The 20,374-nt window shown below is 56.5% G+C and overlaps 8 protein-coding genes across 8 annotated transcripts; 5 read left to right on the plus strand and 3 right to left on the minus strand.

Annotated features, from left to right (window-relative positions):
- Positions 1 to 77: 77 nt before the first annotated feature.
- FA10DRAFT_268306 (purple acid phosphatase) lies at positions 78 to 2,076 on the minus strand. Its single transcript, XM_025522270.1, has 4 exons — positions 1,772 to 2,076; positions 1,266 to 1,706; positions 491 to 1,198; positions 78 to 421 (listed from the first exon to the last, which is right to left on the minus strand). The coding sequence occupies exons 1-4, from the start codon at positions 1,905 to 1,907 to the stop codon at positions 204 to 206; spliced, it is 1,503 nt and encodes a 500-aa protein (XP_025375282.1). The 5' UTR covers positions 1,908 to 2,076; the 3' UTR covers positions 78 to 203.
- Positions 2,077 to 4,337: 2,261 nt separating this feature from the next.
- Positions 4,338 to 6,185, plus strand: FA10DRAFT_268307 (catalase). Its single transcript, XM_025522271.1, has 2 exons — positions 4,338 to 4,920; positions 4,994 to 6,185. Exons 1-2 carry the CDS (start codon positions 4,387 to 4,389, stop codon positions 5,951 to 5,953), a joined length of 1,494 nt encoding a protein of 497 aa, XP_025375283.1. The 5' UTR covers positions 4,338 to 4,386; the 3' UTR covers positions 5,954 to 6,185.
- Positions 6,186 to 8,535: 2,350 nt separating this feature from the next.
- Positions 8,536 to 10,810, plus strand: FA10DRAFT_268309 (hypothetical protein). The gene has a single exon (XM_025522272.1). It carries the CDS (start codon positions 8,729 to 8,731, stop codon positions 10,751 to 10,753), a length of 2,025 nt encoding a protein of 674 aa, XP_025375284.1. The 5' UTR covers positions 8,536 to 8,728; the 3' UTR covers positions 10,754 to 10,810.
- Positions 10,811 to 11,019: 209 nt separating this feature from the next.
- On the plus strand, positions 11,020 to 12,346 carry FA10DRAFT_268310 (hypothetical protein). Its single transcript, XM_025522273.1, has 2 exons — positions 11,020 to 11,577; positions 11,658 to 12,346. The coding sequence occupies exons 1-2, from the start codon at positions 11,035 to 11,037 to the stop codon at positions 12,156 to 12,158; spliced, it is 1,044 nt and encodes a 347-aa protein (XP_025375285.1). The 5' UTR covers positions 11,020 to 11,034; the 3' UTR covers positions 12,159 to 12,346.
- A 1,123-nt stretch (positions 12,347 to 13,469) lies between these two features.
- Positions 13,470 to 15,494, plus strand: FA10DRAFT_232603 (P-loop containing nucleoside triphosphate hydrolase protein; the record flags this gene model as incomplete). Its single annotated transcript, XM_025518913.1, has 6 exons — positions 13,470 to 13,716; positions 13,782 to 13,912; positions 13,973 to 14,008; positions 14,059 to 14,122; positions 14,182 to 14,393; positions 14,460 to 15,494. Coding segments are annotated over 6 exons (1,725 nt in total), but the record flags the coding sequence as incomplete, so codon positions are not given.
- On the plus strand, positions 15,395 to 17,666 carry FA10DRAFT_154177 (hypothetical protein). Its single transcript, XM_025518119.1, has 3 exons — positions 15,395 to 15,621; positions 15,681 to 17,080; positions 17,143 to 17,666. The coding sequence occupies exons 1-3, from the start codon at positions 15,577 to 15,579 to the stop codon at positions 17,435 to 17,437; spliced, it is 1,740 nt and encodes a 579-aa protein (XP_025375287.1). The 5' UTR covers positions 15,395 to 15,576; the 3' UTR covers positions 17,438 to 17,666.
- Positions 17,425 to 18,611, minus strand: FA10DRAFT_268311 (hypothetical protein). The gene is made up of 3 exons (XM_025522274.1): positions 18,200 to 18,611; positions 17,847 to 18,113; positions 17,425 to 17,760 (listed from the first exon to the last, which is right to left on the minus strand). Exons 1-3 carry the CDS (start codon positions 18,557 to 18,559, stop codon positions 17,542 to 17,544), a joined length of 846 nt encoding a protein of 281 aa, XP_025375288.1. The 5' UTR covers positions 18,560 to 18,611; the 3' UTR covers positions 17,425 to 17,541.
- Positions 18,612 to 18,778: 167 nt separating this feature from the next.
- FA10DRAFT_295653 (putative isomerase YbhE) lies at positions 18,779 to 20,082 on the minus strand (the record flags this gene model as incomplete). Its single annotated transcript, XM_025524478.1, has 2 exons — positions 18,779 to 19,587; positions 19,671 to 20,082. The coding sequence occupies 2 exons, from the start codon at positions 20,080 to 20,082 to the stop codon at positions 18,779 to 18,781; spliced, it is 1,221 nt and encodes a 406-aa protein (XP_025375289.1).
- Positions 20,083 to 20,374: the final 292 nt, after the last annotated feature.

The following is a 20,374-nucleotide window of genomic DNA, read 5'->3' on the forward strand; positions in this document are numbered from 1 at the left end:
GAAAGTTTGCTGGGTCTTGACTTCGTCCTTCAAGGTCTCTCAGGTCGCATCAAGAACGCCATCACAACGGACAAGAATGCATGTGTCACCTTCTTTCGAGATATCAAACAAGGATTACAGCAGACGAAAAGAACAAGAGCGAAAGGTGTAAAGAAAGGAATGCTCGCGCATTGTCCTGATATTATCATAATTTACCACGAAGATCACTGAGAGACGAACTTGGTGTTGTGAGCTTTGTAGAGCGTCTGCTTGTAAAGCTTCTGACCCGTGCTGGACCGGATGAAGGCAACGTCGACGTTGGTCTTGTTGACGAAGGACAACGTGGCGTAGCTGTAGTCGTCCGCGTAGGCGTAGTCCGTGAAGTTTGGCTGACTGCCGACGCTCGAGAGGCCTTCGATATTGCCGGCGCCACCAGCGACGACTGCGTGGAGAGGAAGACCACTCAGCAAGTCAGCAAGGATGAGTCTAGCATGATAGGAGAGACACTTACTGTAGTATGGCGCCTCAGGATTGTTGAAGCCTGCGGGGTCCGCCGTATTGTTGAACACGGGCTTGAATGCCTGGGCGTTGTGGACGTGCCCAAAGATGGCGATGTCGACACCGTGTTTGTACAATGTCTTCTCAAAGGCATCTTGGCAAGGAGTGCAGATGTTGTCGCTTCCGCCCGTCGAATACCATGGTCGGTGGCCAGCGACAATGACCCAAGGCGTAACGCTACGGTCAACCGAGGCCAGGTCTGCCTCGAGGAAGTTGAGCTGCTGGCCGGGGCTGCCAAACGGTCCACCGTCGAGGTTGGCAGATCCATCCGGCCCATCGGGCGCCTTGTCAAAGTCCGTCTCGGTATTGATCATGGTGACGTGGACCTGACCGTAGTCGAAGCTGTACCAGAAGGGTGGCTTGCTCAGCGCCTTGGCCATGTTTGCCTTGCTAATGGCATTGTTGTCGGACGAGCTTGAAGGAAAGGCCGTGGGCATGTTGTTTTCGAAGCGGACGTAGAAGTCCGTGAAGTTGGACTGCCCGTCGGGGCAGGCGCCTTGGTGGTACAGAACCTCGGTGCAGTCTGCCTCATGGTTTCCAGGAGACACCATGTAGGGTTTGCGGCCCGAGATGGGCGCAAGCTGCTCGTAGAAGTTCTCGAGAATGGCCTCGTAAGCGTTTTTACCGTCCAAGAGATTCTGGGGCTTGAGGTACCAGTCGTCTGCTCGGCAAAATTGTCAGGTCCTGAAATTCCGACTGCCGGATTTCCTTCTCTTTCTTCTTCTCACCGGCGTAAGCAAAGTCACCGGAGTGAACAATGAGCTCATAATCATCGATGGTCGTGGCAAGACGGCCAATGGTCGTGTGGTTGAGCGAGGGATCAATCGTGGGGATCATGCTCCTCTTGGACATGTCGTTATTGATTGTGTAACCATCCCGTCCGTAGATACCGAGGTCGATGACAGCATTCATTGTGAATGGTGTCTTGTCGCCAGCGCTCCGTCCAGAGAGGAAGAAGTCGGTGGTCGAATTCGTGCTCTGGATTTTGTAGTAGTACGTCGTCGCCGGCTTGAGATTCTCGAGCGTGACGGCGTTGGACCACGTCCTCGACGATGGGTAGGTTTCGGAAGAGGTTGAGCATGCCGTCTGCGTCAACTTGTTTGCTGCTGTGCCATAGGACACGCAGGGTTTGTCCAGCTTCTCATAAGTGTTCCATCCAACAGAGATTGCTGTCGGTGGGAATCAGAACTCTGATCGTTGCCTTTGATACGATAGAACGCCTTCTTGCACTCACCTTTGGGCCCCTTGAGCGATAGGCGCTGATGAATCGGCGTCGTCTTGTCCGCGGGAATGGGCGGGAGATCGGCCGCCGCGTCAGTGGAGGCTGCGAAGGCCAAAGCGACCGAGAGCAATGCGAGGAATCTGCTCATGTTGTCTTTTGGTCACGGAAAGGAGTCGAGAGATGAGTGAGGTGTTTCTCTCAAATGAGGTACCTGCCTTTTGAAGGGGGAGTTCCTGACTTCTCCGTCATCAACGCACAGCCTACGGTCCGAGCGTCTGTCAGCAATGACGATCAAAACAAGCACGGACACTGATTTGGCTCGGAGGCCGTGATTGCAAGTCCACGGTCCTTATGCCGAGCCAATAGAAACTAAGGCATTGACATTGGCCGAAGAAGAGCCGGGCAGAAGCAAACAAGCTCCGCTAAACGCTATGGGCAAGAAACGCACGTTCCCTCTGGCCGTCAACAACTACAATAAGCTGCGACAAAAGGACCAAAAAAGGCACCCGGCATATTAGCTTGGCGCGTCTGCGTAAAGTCGACGCTAGGCGGCTTCGAGCTACGGAAAAAAAAACCCACAGGGGGTCTACCTGAGGTACCACTCACGGATCATATCCCGAGGTCTGGAATTGGGGAAGTATGACCGGCTTGGTCCTATTACTCCGCTAGGTTTGTTGAGCTCTAACAATAGAAGCGAGTCTGACGAGTGCTTTGATTGCGAGGCAACGTTCGCGAAGCTTTCTCGGCAACGAATATTAAAGTAATGGTGCGCGCGTGAGCCCGAGTGAGCAAAAGGGTACGTAGAGGGTCAGCTCAGCAGTCGAACCAGGAACGCTGATCTGCACAATCGCTCGAGCAAGACGTGTCAAGCACGTTCAAGGCAAGCCACAGGGTTCTTCTGACAAGCTTCCGCACTCTTTCTGTCTCGTTGCGGGCTTGTCGCCTGCCACGCCTCGGGCAGGTGGTCTGATTATGTGATAGCCCTTCGGTACGCACTCGGAGAGCATGAAGCATCGATCTTGGGATCACCCGTTGATGTGCATTCGAGGTCAGCAAATGCCGTGACGAATGCTAGTCATTACTGCTCCTGAGAGGTCGCAGCAACCCAATGATGTGTCTCCGTATCTGTATCTTCATCACAGGCGCACGTTGCCCTTCCTTTTCCCCTCCCCCCCCCCCTTCCTCCTCCTAAGAACTTGCCTCTGTTTCGCACATGGGTTTGTCGTGGGCACGGACAACCCTGTCCCGTCAAAGCTACGTGCACTGAACTGAAAGCACGACAGATGAGTCGACAGAAGTGGCGAGCAAGACTCAAAATGTCGCGCTGCACCTCGTTTTCGGGAACGACACACGGCCAGATGTTCAGACTTTACTCCGCGAGCTTGTAAAGGCGTCGCATACGTCCTACTCGGCGAAGTCATTGGCCGAATCAGAAAGTGCAAAAACACATGCTGACGCCCACCATCTGGTTTATCTCTTCACCATCGATACGGTTCACGATTGGGTGCATCCTTTTCAGAGTGGGCACCTTTCTCTCAGATACTCACTCACTCACTTGTTGTCGTGTCGTATCTCGTAAGTTCGGAGTAGCTTGGGAAGATGCCTAATCTCAGCTCGATGGAGATAATGTATAGGACCAAGAAGTAATTGCAGTGGTTCTGCTGCTGTAAAGACGTTGCGGCGGCTTGCTTCTTTCTTTCTCCAGATGCTCAATCGTTGCTCTGTCCCTTGCCAAGCTTTGTATCCCTAATTAAGAAAAGTTGAAAAGCTTCACAGGACACCATCAGGGGAATGAAAGAGCTCAGGCGCTCGTTCAATAAAATATCTTGCCTAGCCGTCTAAGTGCGACGAGAGAAAGACCGCCACCTCTTGGATCGGAAAGTGGCCAAGGTAAGTAAGAACTCTTGACCCTGACGTTTTACTATCGGGAGAGGAATATCAACGGCCCAGTGATCGGCAACAGAAGGGCGCCCCTGCTGGCGCAGATTATCCGCAGTGCTGCCGTCTGATCCTGCGGTAAAATTATTTGGCGGCTGCGTTGGAGGTGCGATAAGATCTGATCTTAGTTCGAAAGTCAAGAGCCACATATTAACATGGACTGTGATGTCATACACTCCAGTCGTCATATCTTGCTCTCCTCTCATCATTATCGACATCATCGTCATCGTGGTGGCCGCTCTGTACGAAAAGCCAGGACACACTTCTTTACGACAAGGGAGGACCCGGCGGCGGCCTCCAGTCCGTTCATGCACAGACCAAGGTGCCATCCAGTCTGGCGCGCGCGGGGGTTGACCAGGCCTTTGATTAGTAATACAAAGACGGGGACCGATTTCCTAATGAGGCGGGCTTCCGTTTGTTGTATTCCTGTGGCAAAATACCAGTGTGGCTGCCTGCTGAAGCATAGACTAAATTAAAGATAGTCAAGCCTTTTAGAGCTTCTTACGTCTCGCCATTCGCTTAAGTCTGATTGGGCGCCCAGCCACACTAGGCCTCCACCTCAGGGAGGAAGGCCGATGGCGGGAGGCCGAATGTGGGTCGCCAGCGTTATAAGGGCTAACCCAAGCGACCCTTGTCTTCCCTCTTTCACAAATAACCAATCTTCTCTTCCTCCACGATAAGCCATCACAATGCCATCTGCGGAAGTCTTCAGCTCTGGTCCCGAGGCCGTCGCCTACACGACGTCCAACGGTGCACCTTACTCGGAGCCCTACGAGGCGCAGCGCGTCAAGGGCGGCAACAAGCCCATCGGTGGACCGCTCCTGCTCCAGGACTTCCACCACATCGACCTGCTCGCCCACTTTGACCGGGAGCGCATCCCCGAGCGCGTCGTCCACGCCAAGGGCGGCGGTGCCCACGGTGTCTTTGAGGCCACGCACGACATCTCGGATCTCTCGTGCGCCAAGCTTTTCGAGCAAGGCAAGAAGACGCCCCTCACCCTCCGCTTCTCCACCGTCGGTGGCGAGTCGGGCTCTGCCGACACGGCCCGTGACCCCCGTGGCTTTGCGATCAAGATGAGGACCGAGGAGGGCAACCTCGACTGGGTCTTCAACAACACGCCCATCTTCTTCCTGCGCGACCCAGCAAAGTTCCCCCACTTCATCCACACCCAAAAGCGAGACCCGCAGACCCACCTCAAGGACGCCACCATGTTCTGGGATTATGTGAGTTTGCTTGCCTTGCTGAACTTGCTGCGGTTGCCTCCCTCGCTGACATCGAACTTTTGCCACACACCAGCTCTCACAAAACCCAGAGTCGGTTCACCAGGTCATGATCCTGATGGGCGACCGTGGTATTCCAAAGGGACACGCGTTCCAGCACGGCTACTCGGGCCACACGTTCAAGTTTGTCAACGACAAGGGCGAGTGGCATTACGTTCAAGTCCACGTTCGGTCCGACCAGGGCGTCGACTTCTACACTCAGGAGGACGGCGTCAAGCTCGCAGGCGAGAACCCAGACATTCACAACCAGGAGCTCTTCGAGTCGATCGAGGCCGGCAAGTTCCCCAGCTGGACCGTCAGCGTGCAGACCATGACGCAGGAGCAAGCCGAGAACTTCCGCCACTCCGTCTTTGACCTGACCAAGGTCTGGCCCCACTCTGACTACCCGCTGCGTCCCGTGGGCAAGATCACGCTCAACAAGAACCCATCCAACTACTTTGCCGAGATCGAGCAGGTGGCTTTCAGCCCCAGCCACCTTGTGCCCGGCATCGAGCCATCGGCCGACCCGGTGCTCCAGTCGCGCCTCTTCTCGTACCCTGACACCCACCGTCACCGCCTGGGCGTCAACTACCAGCAGATCCCTGTGAATGCGCCCCTGGTCCCCGTGGCCAACTTCCAGCGCGACGGTTTCATGGCCGTCAACGGCAACCAGGGATCGCGGCCCAACTACCAGAGCAGCGTCAAGCCGCTTCAGTACTCGAAGCGACCCACGACGGCCGTCGCCCACGAGGCCATGGCTGCCTCGCAGATCGAGCACTTCCTCTCGCAGGTCGACGACAAGGACTTCGAGCAGCCTCGCGCGCTGTGGGAGAAGGTCTTCGACGCCGCTGCCAAGGAGCGCTTCATCAACAACGTCTCTGGCCACATCAGCGGCTGCGCCGACAAGAACATCATCAAGCGGCAGCTCGCCGTCTTTGCTCGTGTCCACCCCGACATTGCCTCGGGCATCGGCGCAAAGGTCGGTGTGTCGGCATGACTGCCGGGCCGGCTCTGACCTGGCGCTCTCTCTCGCTGTCCAGCAACGCTCGTGAATTGTATATTCTCTCCGGCCACTATCCTCTCCTAGGATCAAAAAGAATGTGAAAAAAATGCCGATTCCCCCAGCTGGAGAGTTCCTGGGTCGTAGATGGTCACCCAGCCCCGCTCTTCTTCTTGTATACACTTCATTCACGTCGGTAGAAAGCGAGCGCCGGTGGCGGCCTTAGAAATCAGAGTGCTTTTCTCTAGTGACACAGTCTGTTTTGACGTTGAGATTGTGTCTGTAATGTCGCGGCACTCGCAGTAACGGAAGAGTTCTCCTCAATGCACGCTAGGTGGAGGCTATGGGAACAATGCGAGCCGAGGAACTGGCTCTGAGGCTGAGGGGAGGGCTGTCAGCAGGGTGTCAGCGGAGTTTGACGGGCGCCGAGCTTTTTGAAGTCCTGCTTGCGATAGAGGCGTCGATGAGACTCGTGTGGAATGAGGAGGCTGGATACTTACTGAATTACTGGACTGGACTTTGATGATGATTGCCAATCTAACAGAGCGCTGCCAAGGGAAACCTTCAAGTCCGACCTCCTGTCCAAGGGCAAAATAATGACAGCATCGTCCAGGAGGGGAGAGTGAGTTCCGTGGGGTGCAAATGCCGCCTATCACGGTAGCAAGAGCGCTCTTGGCGGGCGCCAGCAGACCGCCAGTGGCACAGACGGAACGCTACTCCCGCTCAGCCGTTCCGTCACCGCTTGTCCGTCAAGTCGGCCTCTGCGTGTCTTTTATGTGTTGGCAATATCTTATCGGTCTTGCGTATTGAGCAGCGTACTTTGTAGGGGTATAAATGGCAAATATGTCGTCCACCATCTCATTTCTCTACCCTCACATCGATCTCAGCTGTCTCTCTGAATAACCTTCAAGTGAGCATTGTGACCCTCACAGACAAGTAGGCAGCACGTCAGCATGATCATCTTTGGAAAATTAGCCCTTATCAGTGCACTTGCGATCATCGCAAGCCTTGCCAGCATGTCTCGGGCGGACTGTGTGCAGCGACGACCCAATCCGTGAGTAAACCTTGAAAGGCATCAGATCTTACGCTGACCGTTAATTTTTCTCGTTTCGAAGACCACCCAATGAAATAATGCTCTGCTGCAAATGCCGCGGCTACCCAGACCCCAAGGATGGGCCAGCCTATCGATGCATTGCTGGCAGGTGCCCCCAGGGTTGCGATTCGGTCAGATCGGGAAACTGTTAATGGGGAACAATGACAGGCAAAACGCAATTCATGGCATCAGCTCTTCAACGTAGTCTCTCCTCTTCTCTGTCGTTTCTAAACTCCAATGAGAGGTCAAGCCTTCGCTTGGTAGCTTCCATCTCAATCTATAAGTGATTTGACGGTCATGCCGGGCGCTTTACTGCCCATTGCACCCAAAGACCCATTTTCGTCTGGTTCACCCGTCTCTTTCTTCTTCACAAATAGTAAGACTGACACAGGAAATGCAACCGACATCCTTACATCCCAACCACAGATTGAGCTAAGATGAGCGTAAGAGGCTGGGAGATGTTAAACAACAATAAGAGCGGCGAGGAGCTGGCAAAGTGTTTGAGGGGAACGCTTGCCCGCGCATTGTCAGCATTCTCAATAGAGGTACGCAACACTCGTCACACAAAGGGACAGGAAACAAGAGAAGGCTTGGAAAGGGAAGGGAGGAGTAGGTCCGCAGAGAGAGGCCGGTCCCTCGCGAGGAGATGTTCCGCTCTTTTAAGAAGTTTCTTCGATGAGGGTGGGCTGGACGATGTTCACAGCCGTGCTCGATGCAAACAAACAAGGCCAAGCGCGGGATGCCGTGAATACAAAAAAGCTGCAGCAACACGTGCCGAGCCTATATGGGCTACTTCTAATTTTATATCGAGGAAGGGAGGGATAAAACCTAACAGAATAAGGCACGAAATTTGGACTAAAGCCACCTTGCCCCTCCCCATTCCACAAAAGAGGGTGGTTGCTAGCCGTCGCTGTTCGACCCATCCCTCTAGCCTGGCTACATCATCCTCAACCCTTCCTCTAACCTCCCCCTACCATCGAATCGTGAAATCCCCTTGGTACGGGTGCTCAAGGGACAGCATTGTCAATCTCTCATTTTTCTCTTCTCGTTCATCCACGCTGGCTTCCGTTGATAGGACGGCCCGCCGCTCCTCGACGATACTCGCCTTTCTCAGGAATTCCGTGATCGCGTCTCATCAGGTCGACGGCCAGCCGTTCCAGCTTTTTTTTTTCTCCCTGGTAATACAGGATCATCAAACCGCCCGCTCTCTCGTCTGTACAGGTTTACGACGACAAGCACGCCGCACCCTTTACCCCTCTCCGTCGAGACTCTTGCGAATAGCATCAAACGCGTCAACATCTTCAAGCAGCGCTCCCCTGAGCCAAGAAGTGCTCTGCTCCAACTGAAAAAAAAGTCACGCCCGCACAGCCCCGCTCCCCATTACAACTTTACAGCATACAGCAGCAACGGCGGACGTTGAGCGTTCCTGTTCTGATACCCGACTCAGCAGCACAGCACCACATCAGCACCACAGCACAGGCGAAATCGCCAAGTTCGCGGACGTAGAATCAGCCGCGCCCAGTCTCTGCCCCTCTCGAGATTCAAGAAAGAAAGAAAGAAGAAGGTGAACATTGTTTAATCACATTGCCTCAGCCCTGGCTCACAGGCAACTGACATTAGTATCCGCGACCTTGATCTACCCTACCCCCAGGAACAACTTTCTCAGCATCACCATCACCATGATGTACCAACGACTTCCGGTGGCTGCCTTGGCCGGCTTCGCAGCGATGTTCGTTGCTGTTGAGGCTCAAGACTTCTCCTCCGGCAATCTCGTTGTGACGCCACCGACGAGTGTAGTGACGTGCGAGCCGGCGACAGTCAGCTGGGAATGGACCGGCTCCACCGTCGAAGAGGTCGGTCAAAAGGTTGCCATTGCCGTCGAAAGCGTCGGCGACACCAATTCCCTCGATCGTCGGTCGCTCGTCATTTCCTCGGCCAGCCGTCTCACAAAGCAGAGAAGGGCCAAGAGGAGCGAGAGAGACGCGGTCAAGCGAGGCACACCAGCCAATCTCGCCGGTGCTGCCTCGATCCCCATGACTGATGGTTCGTGGGTTTGGAATTCGGTGGGTCTCGAACCCGGTAGCTATCGCTTCGTCGTCAACGCCCCTGGAATGAGCATCACGAGCTACAGCTCCGTCTTCAACGTCCAGCAGGGCCCCGACACCAGCTGCATTTACGCTGGTGCCGCGTCCTCGACTGCTTCCAGCACACCAGTCACAACGTCGAGCGCTCCTGCGATGACCTCGGCTTCTTCTAACTCCTCTGCCGCTTCCTCTTCGGCGGTGCACAACACCGCTTCGACGGCCTCCAACGCCGCGACTGGGGCAGCAGCAACCAGTTCGCTGCAGAACGCGGCCTCCGAATCGTCGCATTCCGGTGGCCTGTCCGGCGGCAAGATTGCGGCGGCTGTCATCTTGCCCTTGCTGGCTGTCATTGGGTTGCTCTGCTTCTTCTGCTTCCGCAAGCGCAAGGGAACCAACGACGGTGCCCAAGACGGTGCTCCTTCCAAGGACGACGGCAACTTTACCGAAAAGGTGCTGGCTGCCGTTGGCAGTCGTGGCAAGACGTCGAAGCACAAGAGAGACATCAGTGCTCCCATGTATCCCGTTCATTCTGCCGGCCTGGCCATGCACGAGCATGCTGTGGCCAACGAGATGCGCCGTACGACCGACGACGACCCGATGGCGCCAAACCCTGAGCACTGGGTCGCCTTCAACGGGTCCGAAGACGCTCAGGCCGTCAGCCCTCGTAACGTCGACGACATTGTCAACCGTGAAAATGCCAGGCGAAGCCAAGATGACGGTGCCGATGATGAGAACGTTGCTGGCCTGGGCCTCTACAAGCAGGGCAAGAACCGGCCGTACGATGACAACATCTTCCTGCCGCACTCTCACCTCTCGACGATCAACGAGGCGTCAAGCTCCAATCCGAGCCGGGTGCCGTCCACGGAGATCGTCGTCGTCACCAGCAAACCCTCTTCCGAGCTGGAGAGGCAACAAACGGCCATGGCCGATGATCGGCGGCCGGTAGACCTCGCGCGATCAGCATCGGCAGGAAGCACATTCAGCATTCGTCGCAAGCCGGCGCCCGCCATCACGAAGAGCATGGTGGGCGAGTCGCAGGACTCGGCCCGGCGAAGCAGCCAAGGCTCCACCTCTTCGCGTATCCTGCTGCCTTCGCCTGATCAGATTGGCGATGAGGAGCAAGGCCAGGAGACGATCACTGACCGGACAGACCGGGCAGGACACCCTCAGACACCCGGCAGCAGCATCAGCAGCGCTCACGGGCCCTTTTCCGACGCAAATGAAGTTGTCACCGTCCCTGGTGCTGAGCCAATCGTCATCTCACGGTGGTCCGCCTCCAACGTCTCGGACGCAGAGCAGGCCGAGACGTTGACGAGTCCAAGACCAGCCTTTCTGGCCGACGGAGAGGCGGGTCGGTCGTCGAGAACGAGCGAGCAATTTCCTGCCAGCGTCCACTCCACCGACGCACCCTCGGCCTGGATCCCTGCAGCGCGCCCCTCGAACACCTCTGTGACGGCAGACGGTCTCCATCGAAGAAACGATTCAGCGGACCGAAACACCCCTGCTGCGCTCACCGACGTCTCCTTGCCGCCGACGGCCACCGAAGAAGAGAGGAACCGCGCCTTCAAGCTCAGTGTCAGCCTCGACGAGAAAGATCGGGGCTTCCGAATCAGCTTCTGACGGTGCAAACCACCCTCTTCCTTTTTCTTTCATTCCGCCGAGTCTGCTGGCTCAGTCTCGGTGATGGTGCAGAGGCGGCCTGGCGCCCGATGCACCTTTTCTCGCCCGCAGTCACGGTTTACAGCTTCCCTTTTTTTCACCCTCTCCCTTTGCCCTCTGCTAGCCAGACTGTCACACTCTTTGAACCAATCACACACTTCCACATTTAGCACTCTCTCTTTCTCCCCCCTCTGTCCCTGTAGCTTTGTTCGAGCGCACGCCATTCCCCCTGAGCGGCTCCAATGGTTGATTTCTTTGACGATACGGGCTCAAACCCACGTGTGTTCGAGAGAGCGCGAGTTGCCCAGATAGGTGGAGGAAATGATGTGAACCTCGAGAAACCAAAGAACGCTCTTTTGGAAACGGCGATCCAACGTAAGCAAAGGTACGAGAGCAAGTCCCAGGACCCACAACAAGCAGAAGGAAGAAAGGCGAGGACGATGAAGGACTGGCAGAGGTCGCCAGAGCCGCCAGGCATGATGGGTCCTGGACCAAGCACGAGTGTGCACGATGCTCTGCCTGCAGCCTCGTCTGCCCATCCCGACCCGTCCTCCTCCTCCTCCTCCTCCTCGTCTGGCCCCTTGCTCTCCTCCTCTGCAACGGCGGGGCCCTCACGGACACAGCCGCGAAAAGTGGACCTGACGCTGTCGGAAATGTGCAAGCGGACAATCATCCGACGGCTCAACGACTACGAGTCGTTTGGCAACTTGCCCTTTCGCGTCCTCCGGCCGATCCTCGAACGGGCTACTCCGCGGCAGCTCTTCAGCCTCGAGCAGGAGTCTCCGGTGAGTCGCTGCTCTTTTGGCAAACCTCCTCCTGATAGCGCCACAATTAGCTGACGGGAGAGATGGGCGGGAGAATCCAGCATCTGATCGAGGAGGCAGACTACATCTGGAAGAAGATCTGCCTCGCGGAGTTCCCAGAGGTCCGACGGTCGCTGCTCCATCAAGAGGGCGGCAGTGGCGCAGACGAGCCCCCGACGACGACGACGGAGCCAACGGCAGAAAAAGGAGACACGGGGAGGAAACGCAAGTGGCGCGATGTGTACGTCGACACACTGGGGAAAAAGGAAGAGGTCAAGCGGCAGGCGGCAAAGCGGCTCAAGGAGAGGTACGGGCAGCAGCGCGAGGACAAGGAGAGGAGCAAGGTGCAGGTCGTCAGCACGCCGCGGCTGAGCGCTGGCAGGGGCACGAGGAAGCGAGGCGGAGGCACGAGTGGGGGGACTGGGGCGACGACGACAGGGCAGAAGCTGCTGAACAAGGCGAGGGCACAGGGGCAAGCGAGGTCAAAACTCACGCTGTCGTCGGGGCCCTCTTCGTCATCATCTTCATCGTCGTCGGCCTCGCTGCCGAAGAGGCGATTCTGAGTCTGCCATCAGCGAGCGAGCTTCAGGGGTGGACCGTCGTTGTTGATGCTGCTGTATCTATTCGTTGCCACTACTACTGCCCCTTTTTCCTGCTCAATGTATTCTTGTCGGAAGGTGTCTTTCTGGGCTACCACTACCGTCAGTGCTGTGTGACGGATTAAAGCTCTTCCGTCTTCCTGCGCCATCTTTCACGAAGTCAGAGCAACGGTCTTGTCAATAGATCGCTTTGGTCTGTACCAAGAACCGTCTAGCAGGCAAGCTTGCTCTGTCTATCTATGCTTATTCAGTGTCACCCAGGCGGGCTAGCCATATTTGAGTGGGCCGACGACTGGTAAGTCTGTCACCCTAGGGACGCGTTGAGAAAAGAAAAGCGCGCCTCGGAGACCAACACCTGCGTCGAAGTGCTTACGCGCAAATTGGACTCTTCCTCGCCACCAACACAAGCGACACACCACCCTCTTCTTTTGTACGATTCGATGGAAGACGACAATGACATCGACATCGACGACCTCGATGAGGAGGTCCTCCTCCAGCTGGACAATCTCGAGTCGACGCTGATCGGGAAGGGAGCCGCACCGGCAAATGCTGCCCCTCCCGCCGCCCGCTCGGCGAGCGACATCAAGAGGCCGCGCGAAGCGGAGCCGGGGCCAGGAAAGAAGGACGCACAATTGCCGCCACCGTCCAAGAAGGCAATCGTGGAAGCTGTCGAGCTCTCAGACACCGATGACCTGGGCGACGAGGCCGGATGGGACGACTCGGCCTTTCTGGCTCACCTTGATGAGGCAGAGACGGAAGCTCGAGCGGGCGGGACAGCTCAGCAGCAGCAGCAGCAGCAGCAGCAGCAGGCTGGCCCGTCTCGACCGAGGCCGGCGCAAGGGTCATCGTCTGCAACGAAAAGCCGGACAGGTGGTGTGCAGAGGACACTCTTCGGCGACATCGCTCCCAGCCCGGGCGTCTTTAGGCAGGCCGCTGCGCATGCCAATACCGCAGTCGCGGGAAGCTCACAGGGATATGCGGCAGCCAGTTCGCCTCCGTCGCGCCTTGGAGGGAACTCAAGCCTACCAAACACATCAGCGGCGACGGCAAGGAGGTCGACGAAGCAGTGGGACAGAACTTTGTATGCGGCGAGTGGCCGCATGAAGAAGAAACGGCCAGTCCGCGGCTCGTGGATGGACGCTGACGATGACCAAGGGGACGAAGACATATTTGAAGACGATGATGGACAGGATCCAGAGGAAGAAGTGTTCGAGACCTTTCCTCCCGCCGAGGACGAGTTGCCACCTGCGTAAGTGACCATGCCACAAAGTCGCGATGTTGCGTATTCACAGGAACCCGAATGTGCCCTACAGACCAAAGGCAATGAAGTTGCAGGTGGATCGTGAGGCGACGAGAACATGGGTCTATCCTACGAACAAGGAGCATAGAGACTACCAATTCAACATCGTTCAGCGAGCGCTTTTCAACAATGTCTTGGTAGCATTACCCACCGGCTTGGGAAAGACGTTCATCGCTGCTGTCGTCATCCTCAACTATTATCGCTGGTACCCCAAGGGCAAGAGTGAGTCAAAGACCCTTCTTCAATGGGAGTGATCTCTCCTGCTCATTGGTTCTTCCCCCTGCAAGTCATCTTCGTGGCGCCCACTAAGCCGCTGGTGGCTCAGCAACAACAAGCTTGCCATGGCATCTGCGGTTTGCCTTGGGATCAGGCCGTCGAGCTGACCGGAGACACAAAGGCTTCTCTGCGTGGCGACGAGGTGCGTTGGGCTCAAGTTCACCTCGCACAAGTGCTGACCCTCTTCATCAATATCACGCAGTGGAAAACGAAGCGTATCTTCTACATGACCCCTCAGGTGGGTAGAAAACTCTGCAAAGAGAGAGCTGTGCTGACCCCACCACGTAGACCTTTGAAAATGATCTTTGCTCTTCGGCTATCGACACATCAGATGTCATTTGTGTCGTCGTCGGTGCGTGTCTCAGCACACAGAAAGCCTCTATACTGTCCTGACGCACTTCACTATTGCAGACGAAGCCCACCGAGCGACTGGCAACTACGCTTATGCAAACGTCATTAGGTACCTCACTGCCAGAAACCCCTTCTTCCGCATCCTTGCTCTCACAGCAACGCCGGGAAGCAACACAGAAAAGGTACAAGAGGTCGTCGACAACCTGCACATCAACTCGATTGAAATTCGCTCCGAGAAAGCGCTTGACATTCGGTCATATGTTCATACGAAGGTGTGTGATCCTCGTCACAATTTCGCAGTGATAGAAGCGGTGTCTGACGGTCTCACTCAAACTTAGTCTGAGGATCCCGTCGTTGTTCCTCTTGGCAGTGTGGTTTCGACTCTCAAAGAGGGTATGTGCACCCTCATGCGCGGCCCTCTCGAACGCCTCAACAAAGCAGGCGTCGTCCACCAGACCGATCCAGCCTCGTTGCATCCATTCACGATCACATCGGCCAACGCGGACCCCAGAAAGCGAGCGGTCATCTACCAGCAAAAACTCTTCCACGCCATGAAGGAGATGCGCCAGATGGCTGAAGCGCTCCGATACCTGACCGAGCACTCTGTGCGCATGTTCTCGTCCCGGATGCTTGAGCTTGAGACGGGCGTCAACAGCCGGGGTACCAAGGCTTCGAACAAGCAGACGCAAGCCAAGATGAGGAGCAACACCATCATCAAAAACATGACCAAAGTATTCGAGGAGGCGCAGGACAATTCGGGCCGTGTGTCGCATCCAAAGATGGACTATCTCAAAGACGTCCTCCTTGCTCACTTTTCCGACCTTCAGGAAAAGGGCCAAGAGACGAGGGCCATGGTCTTTTGTCAATACCGTGAATGCGTCAATGAGATCGTGGAGATGCTCAACGAAGACAGGGGCGAAATCCGATCGACAATCTTTGTCGGACAGGCTCCCGATCGCAACGGTGGACGCGGCTTCACGCAGAAGGACCAAGAGCGTGTCATTAAAGAATTCCGCAAGGGCCAATTCAACGTGCTTGTTGCCACATCGATCGGCGAAGAAGGGCTGGACATTGGCGAGGTGGATCTCATTGTATGCTACGAGGCTGTCAAGGATTCAGTGCGCATGCTTCAGCGCGTTGGCCGGACGGGGAGAAAACGAGACGGCCGCATCGTCGTGCTCATGTCCGAGGGCGTCGAAGAGCGCAATTGGCAAAAATCGAAGGACTCGTACAAGTCAATCCAGCACGAGATCACCTCTGGTGCAAGCTTCGAGCTCTATGACGACGTACCTCGACTGGTGCCGGACGACATTGTCTCCGAGGTCGAGTTCAAGGAGGTGGACCAGCCCACATTTGAACCAGACCTGATTCGCAAGAATAGGGCGGGGGCCAAAAAGGCGTCCAAGCCTAAAAGGAACTCAGACCCCTTTCGAAACATTCCAAAGGGAGCTTTGGATGGCTTTGTCAAGGTCTCAGACCTGCGCAAGGGCAAAGGAAAAGGTAAAAAGGGAAGAGCATCCAATGGCGACCGTGAAGCTGACGATGAGTCGAGCGAGGAGGAGAAACCCTCGACCGGGGATGCGGAGCCGCCATCAAAAATTGACGGGATGAGCGACGACTCCGACGACGAGGCGCTCGCTAGAGGCCTCGACTTTGACGCGCTCAGGCGCAGTGATGGCGGTAGCAAGGGCAAGGAGCGAGCAAGGGACGTCAGCTCCTCTTCTTCGTCGCCGGCCATGTCAAATCAGGGCAACGGCACTGCCTCCGAGCAGCGGCGGGGCCGCAGGCTCGGCGTCGGCCGATATCACGGTTCCACAGCGCTGAGCCCTGCTCCCGTCCGAGGCCAGCCCGCCGCAACGTTGGTTTTGGACTCCTCTCCCGCTGTCGCAGTGGAATCGACATTCGATGGCGAGAACTATAACACGTTTGATGCTTCCTTTGCAAAGGGCCAGCGACCAAGACTCGAGCAGCGTCGGGAACCATTGCGAGCCATTGGCCAGCCACAAGGCACCCTTGACGACGAGCTGGACGACAGCCTCGAATGGGCGGACCTTTCACGCGTGACTCAGGATGCGTCCAGGACTGCTGCAGAACAGCAGCGCCAACCAGAGGGCTTGGAACGAGAGACCAGCCTGTCTCCCGTCTTGCTGAAGAAGAGGAACAGACCTCATCCTCTCTTGGCTCGCTTGACAGGCGGAGCGAGAGCTTCAGGTAGCGAAGAGGACGAGAACAACGAAAACAGCGACAATGACGACGACGGCCATGATGACGAGGGAAGCCGCATTGGTGAAATGCTACGAAAGGATACCGGAGATCCTGACGAGGCGCTGCAAGACACGTCGATCCTGAGCAGCCAAGATTCGTTCGTTGAAAGGATGGCTAAGGGAAAGCAAAAGAGGACTCGGACCTGCGTCGTTGCTTCTTCGTCGCCGACAGGACAAGGCGCTGGTGAGAGCAGTACCATGGGCCCGCCGTTGCAGCCTGCGTCGGTGCTTCGAAATGGCGGGCCCAAGAACAAGGGCAAGAAGAGACACGCATCAAGTGACGAAGGGGAAGAGATGGTGATGTCGTCACAAGATGCCTCTCCCTCGAGAAAGCGTACGGCACGTCGCAAGTCCGACTCCAGAACTTTGAATGCCAGTGAGAAAGACGGGGGCGAGGCCAAAAGGGGAAGGACATTGGGGAAAGCAAGCACAGCAAAGGTCAAAGCCCGAGAGCAAAACGGTGCCAGGGAGAAAAAGAAGAAGCGGGTTGGTCGCTCGCCGACAAGCCGCTTCCTCTTCCAGCATGAGGCCGAGCGCGACACGGACGAAGAGCAACATGGCCAGCGCGACGAGGACGATGAAGGCTTGGGAAGCGACATGGCCGACAGCAGCGATCTTGAGCATGTGGGCGACTTTGAGCCGACGCAGGCTCCCAAGGGGTATCACCAGAGCGCAGTTTACTTTCAGAGTCTCAAGTGAGTCACAACAGCAGCAGAGGGTAGTGCCTGGGGAAAGAGGCTGATCTGGTTTGACGCAGTTCGCAAACGGCGCCCAGCCCATTCAGGAAGTCGGCAGGAGCACGTTACATACCTGGATTTGAGGTTAGGGCGCGCGTAGACAGCGCCGCCGTGATGGGAGGAAGAGGCTCAACAACAGCAGGGAGAGGAGCGAGAGCGTCAGTGGGGCTGTCAAGACCGTCCGCGGCGGCATCATCCTCTGGGGGCCCACGGGGGTCGCAGACCGATGACGAGTACGAACGGGGCAGCTTTGTCTGTTCGGACGAAGACGTCGAATTTGAGACGGACGCTGAGGAGGATGGGGAAGACCTTTGAAACGCAAAATTTGTATTGTATGCAGAAGGGAGTAGAACCTTTCAATCCATCGCATCCCTGATAGCATGATTCAATCTCTTCATGGTGTGAAGTAGCAAGCCAGGTCAAGCTTTGACGAAGCGGGCGGCCGCACGTGGGAAGAGGGCCCCGTCGTGCTCCTCCTCTGGGCGCAGGATCTCCGAGTGGCTCCATCCACCAAGTTGGAGGATGACATCGGCAGAGTGCCGGTCCAAGCGACAGCCTCTGGCGAGATAGGACCAAACGGGGTTGATCAAGCGCTGGAAAAGGAGCGTAAGGCTGTTCTTTGAGGCTACGTGTTCGAACTGATCCCCGCTCGACGGACGGCAGTGAGCCATCTTGGACTTGAAAGCAAGACAAGACAAGGCAAGACGAGACGGGAAAGACTCACGATGAGCAGCTGTCCACCGGGCTTCAACAACGACTGGAGGTACGCGAGATGAGCGCCTGGGTCCCTGATGCTGCAGAGCACCTGGACGAGGACGACGGTGTCAAAGGTGCCCTGCTGGACGCCCATGTCGGACAGAGCGCCACGGTTCTCGACGTAGACGGGCACCACCTTTGTCTTGCTCTCAAAGCCCGGGCCGCGGGACTTGATCGAGGCAAAGAGCGAGGGCAGGAGCTCCTCGAAGGGTTCGATGAGATACAGGCTCGAGATCTGGAAAAATGGATTTTTTTGTTCAGCTTTCGAATCGAGTCTAGAGGAGAGATGGGATAGGGCAAAAGGGAAGAAAGAAGACCAACCTTGTTGACGTCGTAGTACTGCAGCGTCTCTCCCGAGCCTGCGCCGAGCTCAAACACCTTTCCCGACGCATACCGACCAACAATGTGCTGCTTGTAGTCCTTGGCGAGCTTGTCGCCCTCCCGGAGGATGACGGGCATCCCGTCCTTGAGGATCGCATCGCGCCACGCCGAGGGGCTAAAGACGAGGGGCAGCTTGGAGGGATTGAAGAGGTTGTGAAGTTGCGAAATGAGGGCAGGAATGAAGCCGTTGGTGAAAACGACGGTATACATGAGGATGGGCTGGAAGAGGCTTGTCAATCGCTCCAGCAGCGTGGCTCGCCGAGCTGGGCCCGAGTGAAGCTTCTTAGGCTCTGGCGCCATGGCTATGTTCTAACAAAGCGAACGATGTCGGTGGAGGTGGTGGTGGTGATCGTGTCGCGCGACGGCCCGAAGGCCGGTCAACTCTAAATTCATGCGACTGCGTTCGGTCGGAACTTCCTCAGAAAAGCAATGCTTGAATATTTGCGTACACAGCGATACAGTTTGTCACTACTACTACTAATTGATCTGGCAAATGGGGAGCAAAGGTCCATGGGAAGGTCAGGGCAGGAATCCAGCAAAGGCGACGGCGCCCACGTCGTCGACCTCTGCGCCCGTCTTTTGCAGCAAGCCTGTCTGTGCGTCCCTTTTGAAGATGACGACGTTCGTCGAGAGCTGGTTGGCCACGGCGAGGTAGCTGCCGTCGCCGGACAGCGAGAAATGGCGGGGGTTCCTGCCTCCCGAGGGAATCCACTGCTGAAAAGTGACGGCGCCTGTCTGAGCATCCCGGACAAAGATGGAGATGTTGTCCTCGTGCAAGTCGCCGCGGTTGCTGACGTAGACGAACCGGCCGTCGGGGCTGACGGCCACCTCGGCCACTGTCAGCTGCGGCCCCGCGTCCTCTGAGCCACCCCTGTCAGTGCCTGGTGGATATGCAGGCACGGGTTGGCCGCCGATCAGCTCGAGAAGACCCGTTTTGGGATCGTGCCGGAACGCCGTAAGCGTCGTAGCTAGCTCCGAGGATAGGTAGGCATACTGCTGCCCAGACTGGCCATCCTTGTAAAAGACCAGATGTCTGGGTCCGCTGCCAGCGTCAACGCGCGTCCCACCTCTTCTCTTTGCCTGCTTGCAGCTCGTCTTGCCCACTTGAATGTGATGAATGACATCGGCACCGAGGTCGGGAACATAGACCCAGCCCCCATCTGGGCTCGCCACGGCGTCATGAGCGTACGAATGGTCTTGGCGTTCCTTGACGGGTCCTGTACCCTTGCGCTTGAACTGAAACTGCTTGACCGGCTTGCTTGATTTCAACGAGCCCTCATGCTTGCGTGCGATCTCTTGGATGCCCAGCGAGCCCGAATTGTAGTTGGCTGTTGATGTGAGAGAGGTTGTGCCACTCAGTCAGTTCTTAGTACATTCGGGCCTCATCCATGGAGCCAATCGAACCACCCACCAATGAAGAGGCAATGCTTGACTATGCAACTCGCCACGGGCCCGTCGCCGCCGGTCTCGTAGCCATCGCTCTGCCCAATGTGATGCAATGCGCCGTTGTGTTTGACGCCAAGGACATAGACTTTGCCGGGCTCGCTCTCGTCAGTGACGTATGCATGCTTTCCGGCGCGTGAGTACGTGATCCAGGAGGGCGAGGTGCCCACTTTGAGCGGTTCAGCGACATGCTTGAGCGTTGAAGGAGGGGTGAAGCCCAAGCTGTATACGGTGCCATTATAGCCAGAGGCCAGGAGGACCTCGTCTCGCGCTCCTGCTCCATGCCCCGGTCGATGTTTGTGCTCAGAATGGCCTTGTAATGACGCAGAGGCACCACTGAGGCATACAGCGAGAGCAGCAACGAGCGAGAGACGAGTCATCATTGGTCGATGTCGTCGTTTCTGTCGTCTGTCGTATAAAAGAAAGGGGTAAGATCACATGTTTAAATCTCTTTCTTCCACTTCTTCTTTCACTCTCTCTCCACCCAGGAACAGTCGCGCTAGGGCGACGAGGTGATGCTCCAAGCGTGCAGCCAAATGATCAATCACTTTTCCGACTTGCGGCAGAGGCCCACAAAGTAGAGCAGGCAACCGTTGACGCAGAGACCTTGAAGAGCAGCCCCTCGGAGATCTTCATGACGACATCATCTGTAAAGTCTCCTCTTCTAGGCAA

This window comes from Acaromyces ingoldii, assembly GCF_003144295.1.
Source record: "Acaromyces ingoldii strain MCA 4198 unplaced genomic scaffold FA10scaffold_5, whole genome shotgun sequence".
NCBI lineage: Eukaryota > Fungi > Basidiomycota > Exobasidiomycetes > Exobasidiales > Cryptobasidiaceae > Acaromyces > Acaromyces ingoldii.

Bases quoted from the DNA above. Each gene is read 5' to 3' on its own strand.
- FA10DRAFT_154177 (XM_025518119.1), top strand. From the start codon at position 15,577: ATGGCTTTGTCAAGGTCTCAGACCTGCGCAAGGGCAAAGGAAAAG. The intron at 15,622-15,680 runs GTAAAAAGGGAA...TCGAGCGAGGAG, and splicing joins GCGCAAGGGCAAAGGAAAAG to GAGAAACCCTCGACCGGGGA. The intron at 17,081-17,142 runs GTGAGTCACAAC...GGTTTGACGCAG, and splicing joins GTTTACTTTCAGAGTCTCAA to TTCGCAAACGGCGCCCAGCC.
- FA10DRAFT_268309 (XM_025522272.1), top strand. From the start codon at position 8,729: ATGATGTACCAACGACTTCCGGTGGCTGCCTTGGCCGGCTTCGCAGCG.
- FA10DRAFT_268311 (XM_025522274.1), bottom strand. From the start codon at position 18,559: ATGGCGCCAGAGCCTAAGAAGCTTCACTCGGGCCCAGCTCGGCGAGCC. The intron at 18,114-18,199 runs GTTGGTCTTCTT...CCATTTTTCCAG, and splicing joins AGTACTACGACGTCAACAAG to ATCTCGAGCCTGTATCTCAT. The intron at 17,761-17,846 runs GTGAGTCTTTCC...AGCGGGGATCAG, and splicing joins CCGGTGGACAGCTGCTCATC to TTCGAACACGTAGCCTCAAA.
- FA10DRAFT_268306 (XM_025522270.1), bottom strand. From the start codon at position 1,907: ATGAGCAGATTCCTCGCATTGCTCTCGGTCGCTTTGGCCTTCGCAGCC. The intron at 1,707-1,771 runs GTGAGTGCAAGA...TCCCACCGACAG, and splicing joins ATCGCTCAAGGGGCCCAAAG to CAATCTCTGTTGGATGGAAC. The intron at 422-490 runs GTAAGTGTCTCT...CTCTCCACGCAG, and splicing joins TCCTGAGGCGCCATACTACA to TCGTCGCTGGTGGCGCCGGC.
- FA10DRAFT_268307 (XM_025522271.1), top strand. From the start codon at position 4,387: ATGCCATCTGCGGAAGTCTTCAGCTCTGGTCCCGAGGCCGTCGCCTAC. The intron at 4,921-4,993 runs GTGAGTTTGCTT...GCCACACACCAG, and splicing joins CCACCATGTTCTGGGATTAT to CTCTCACAAAACCCAGAGTC.
- FA10DRAFT_268310 (XM_025522273.1), top strand. From the start codon at position 11,035: ATGGTTGATTTCTTTGACGATACGGGCTCAAACCCACGTGTGTTCGAG. The intron at 11,578-11,657 runs GTGAGTCGCTGC...GGGAGAATCCAG, and splicing joins GCCTCGAGCAGGAGTCTCCG to CATCTGATCGAGGAGGCAGA.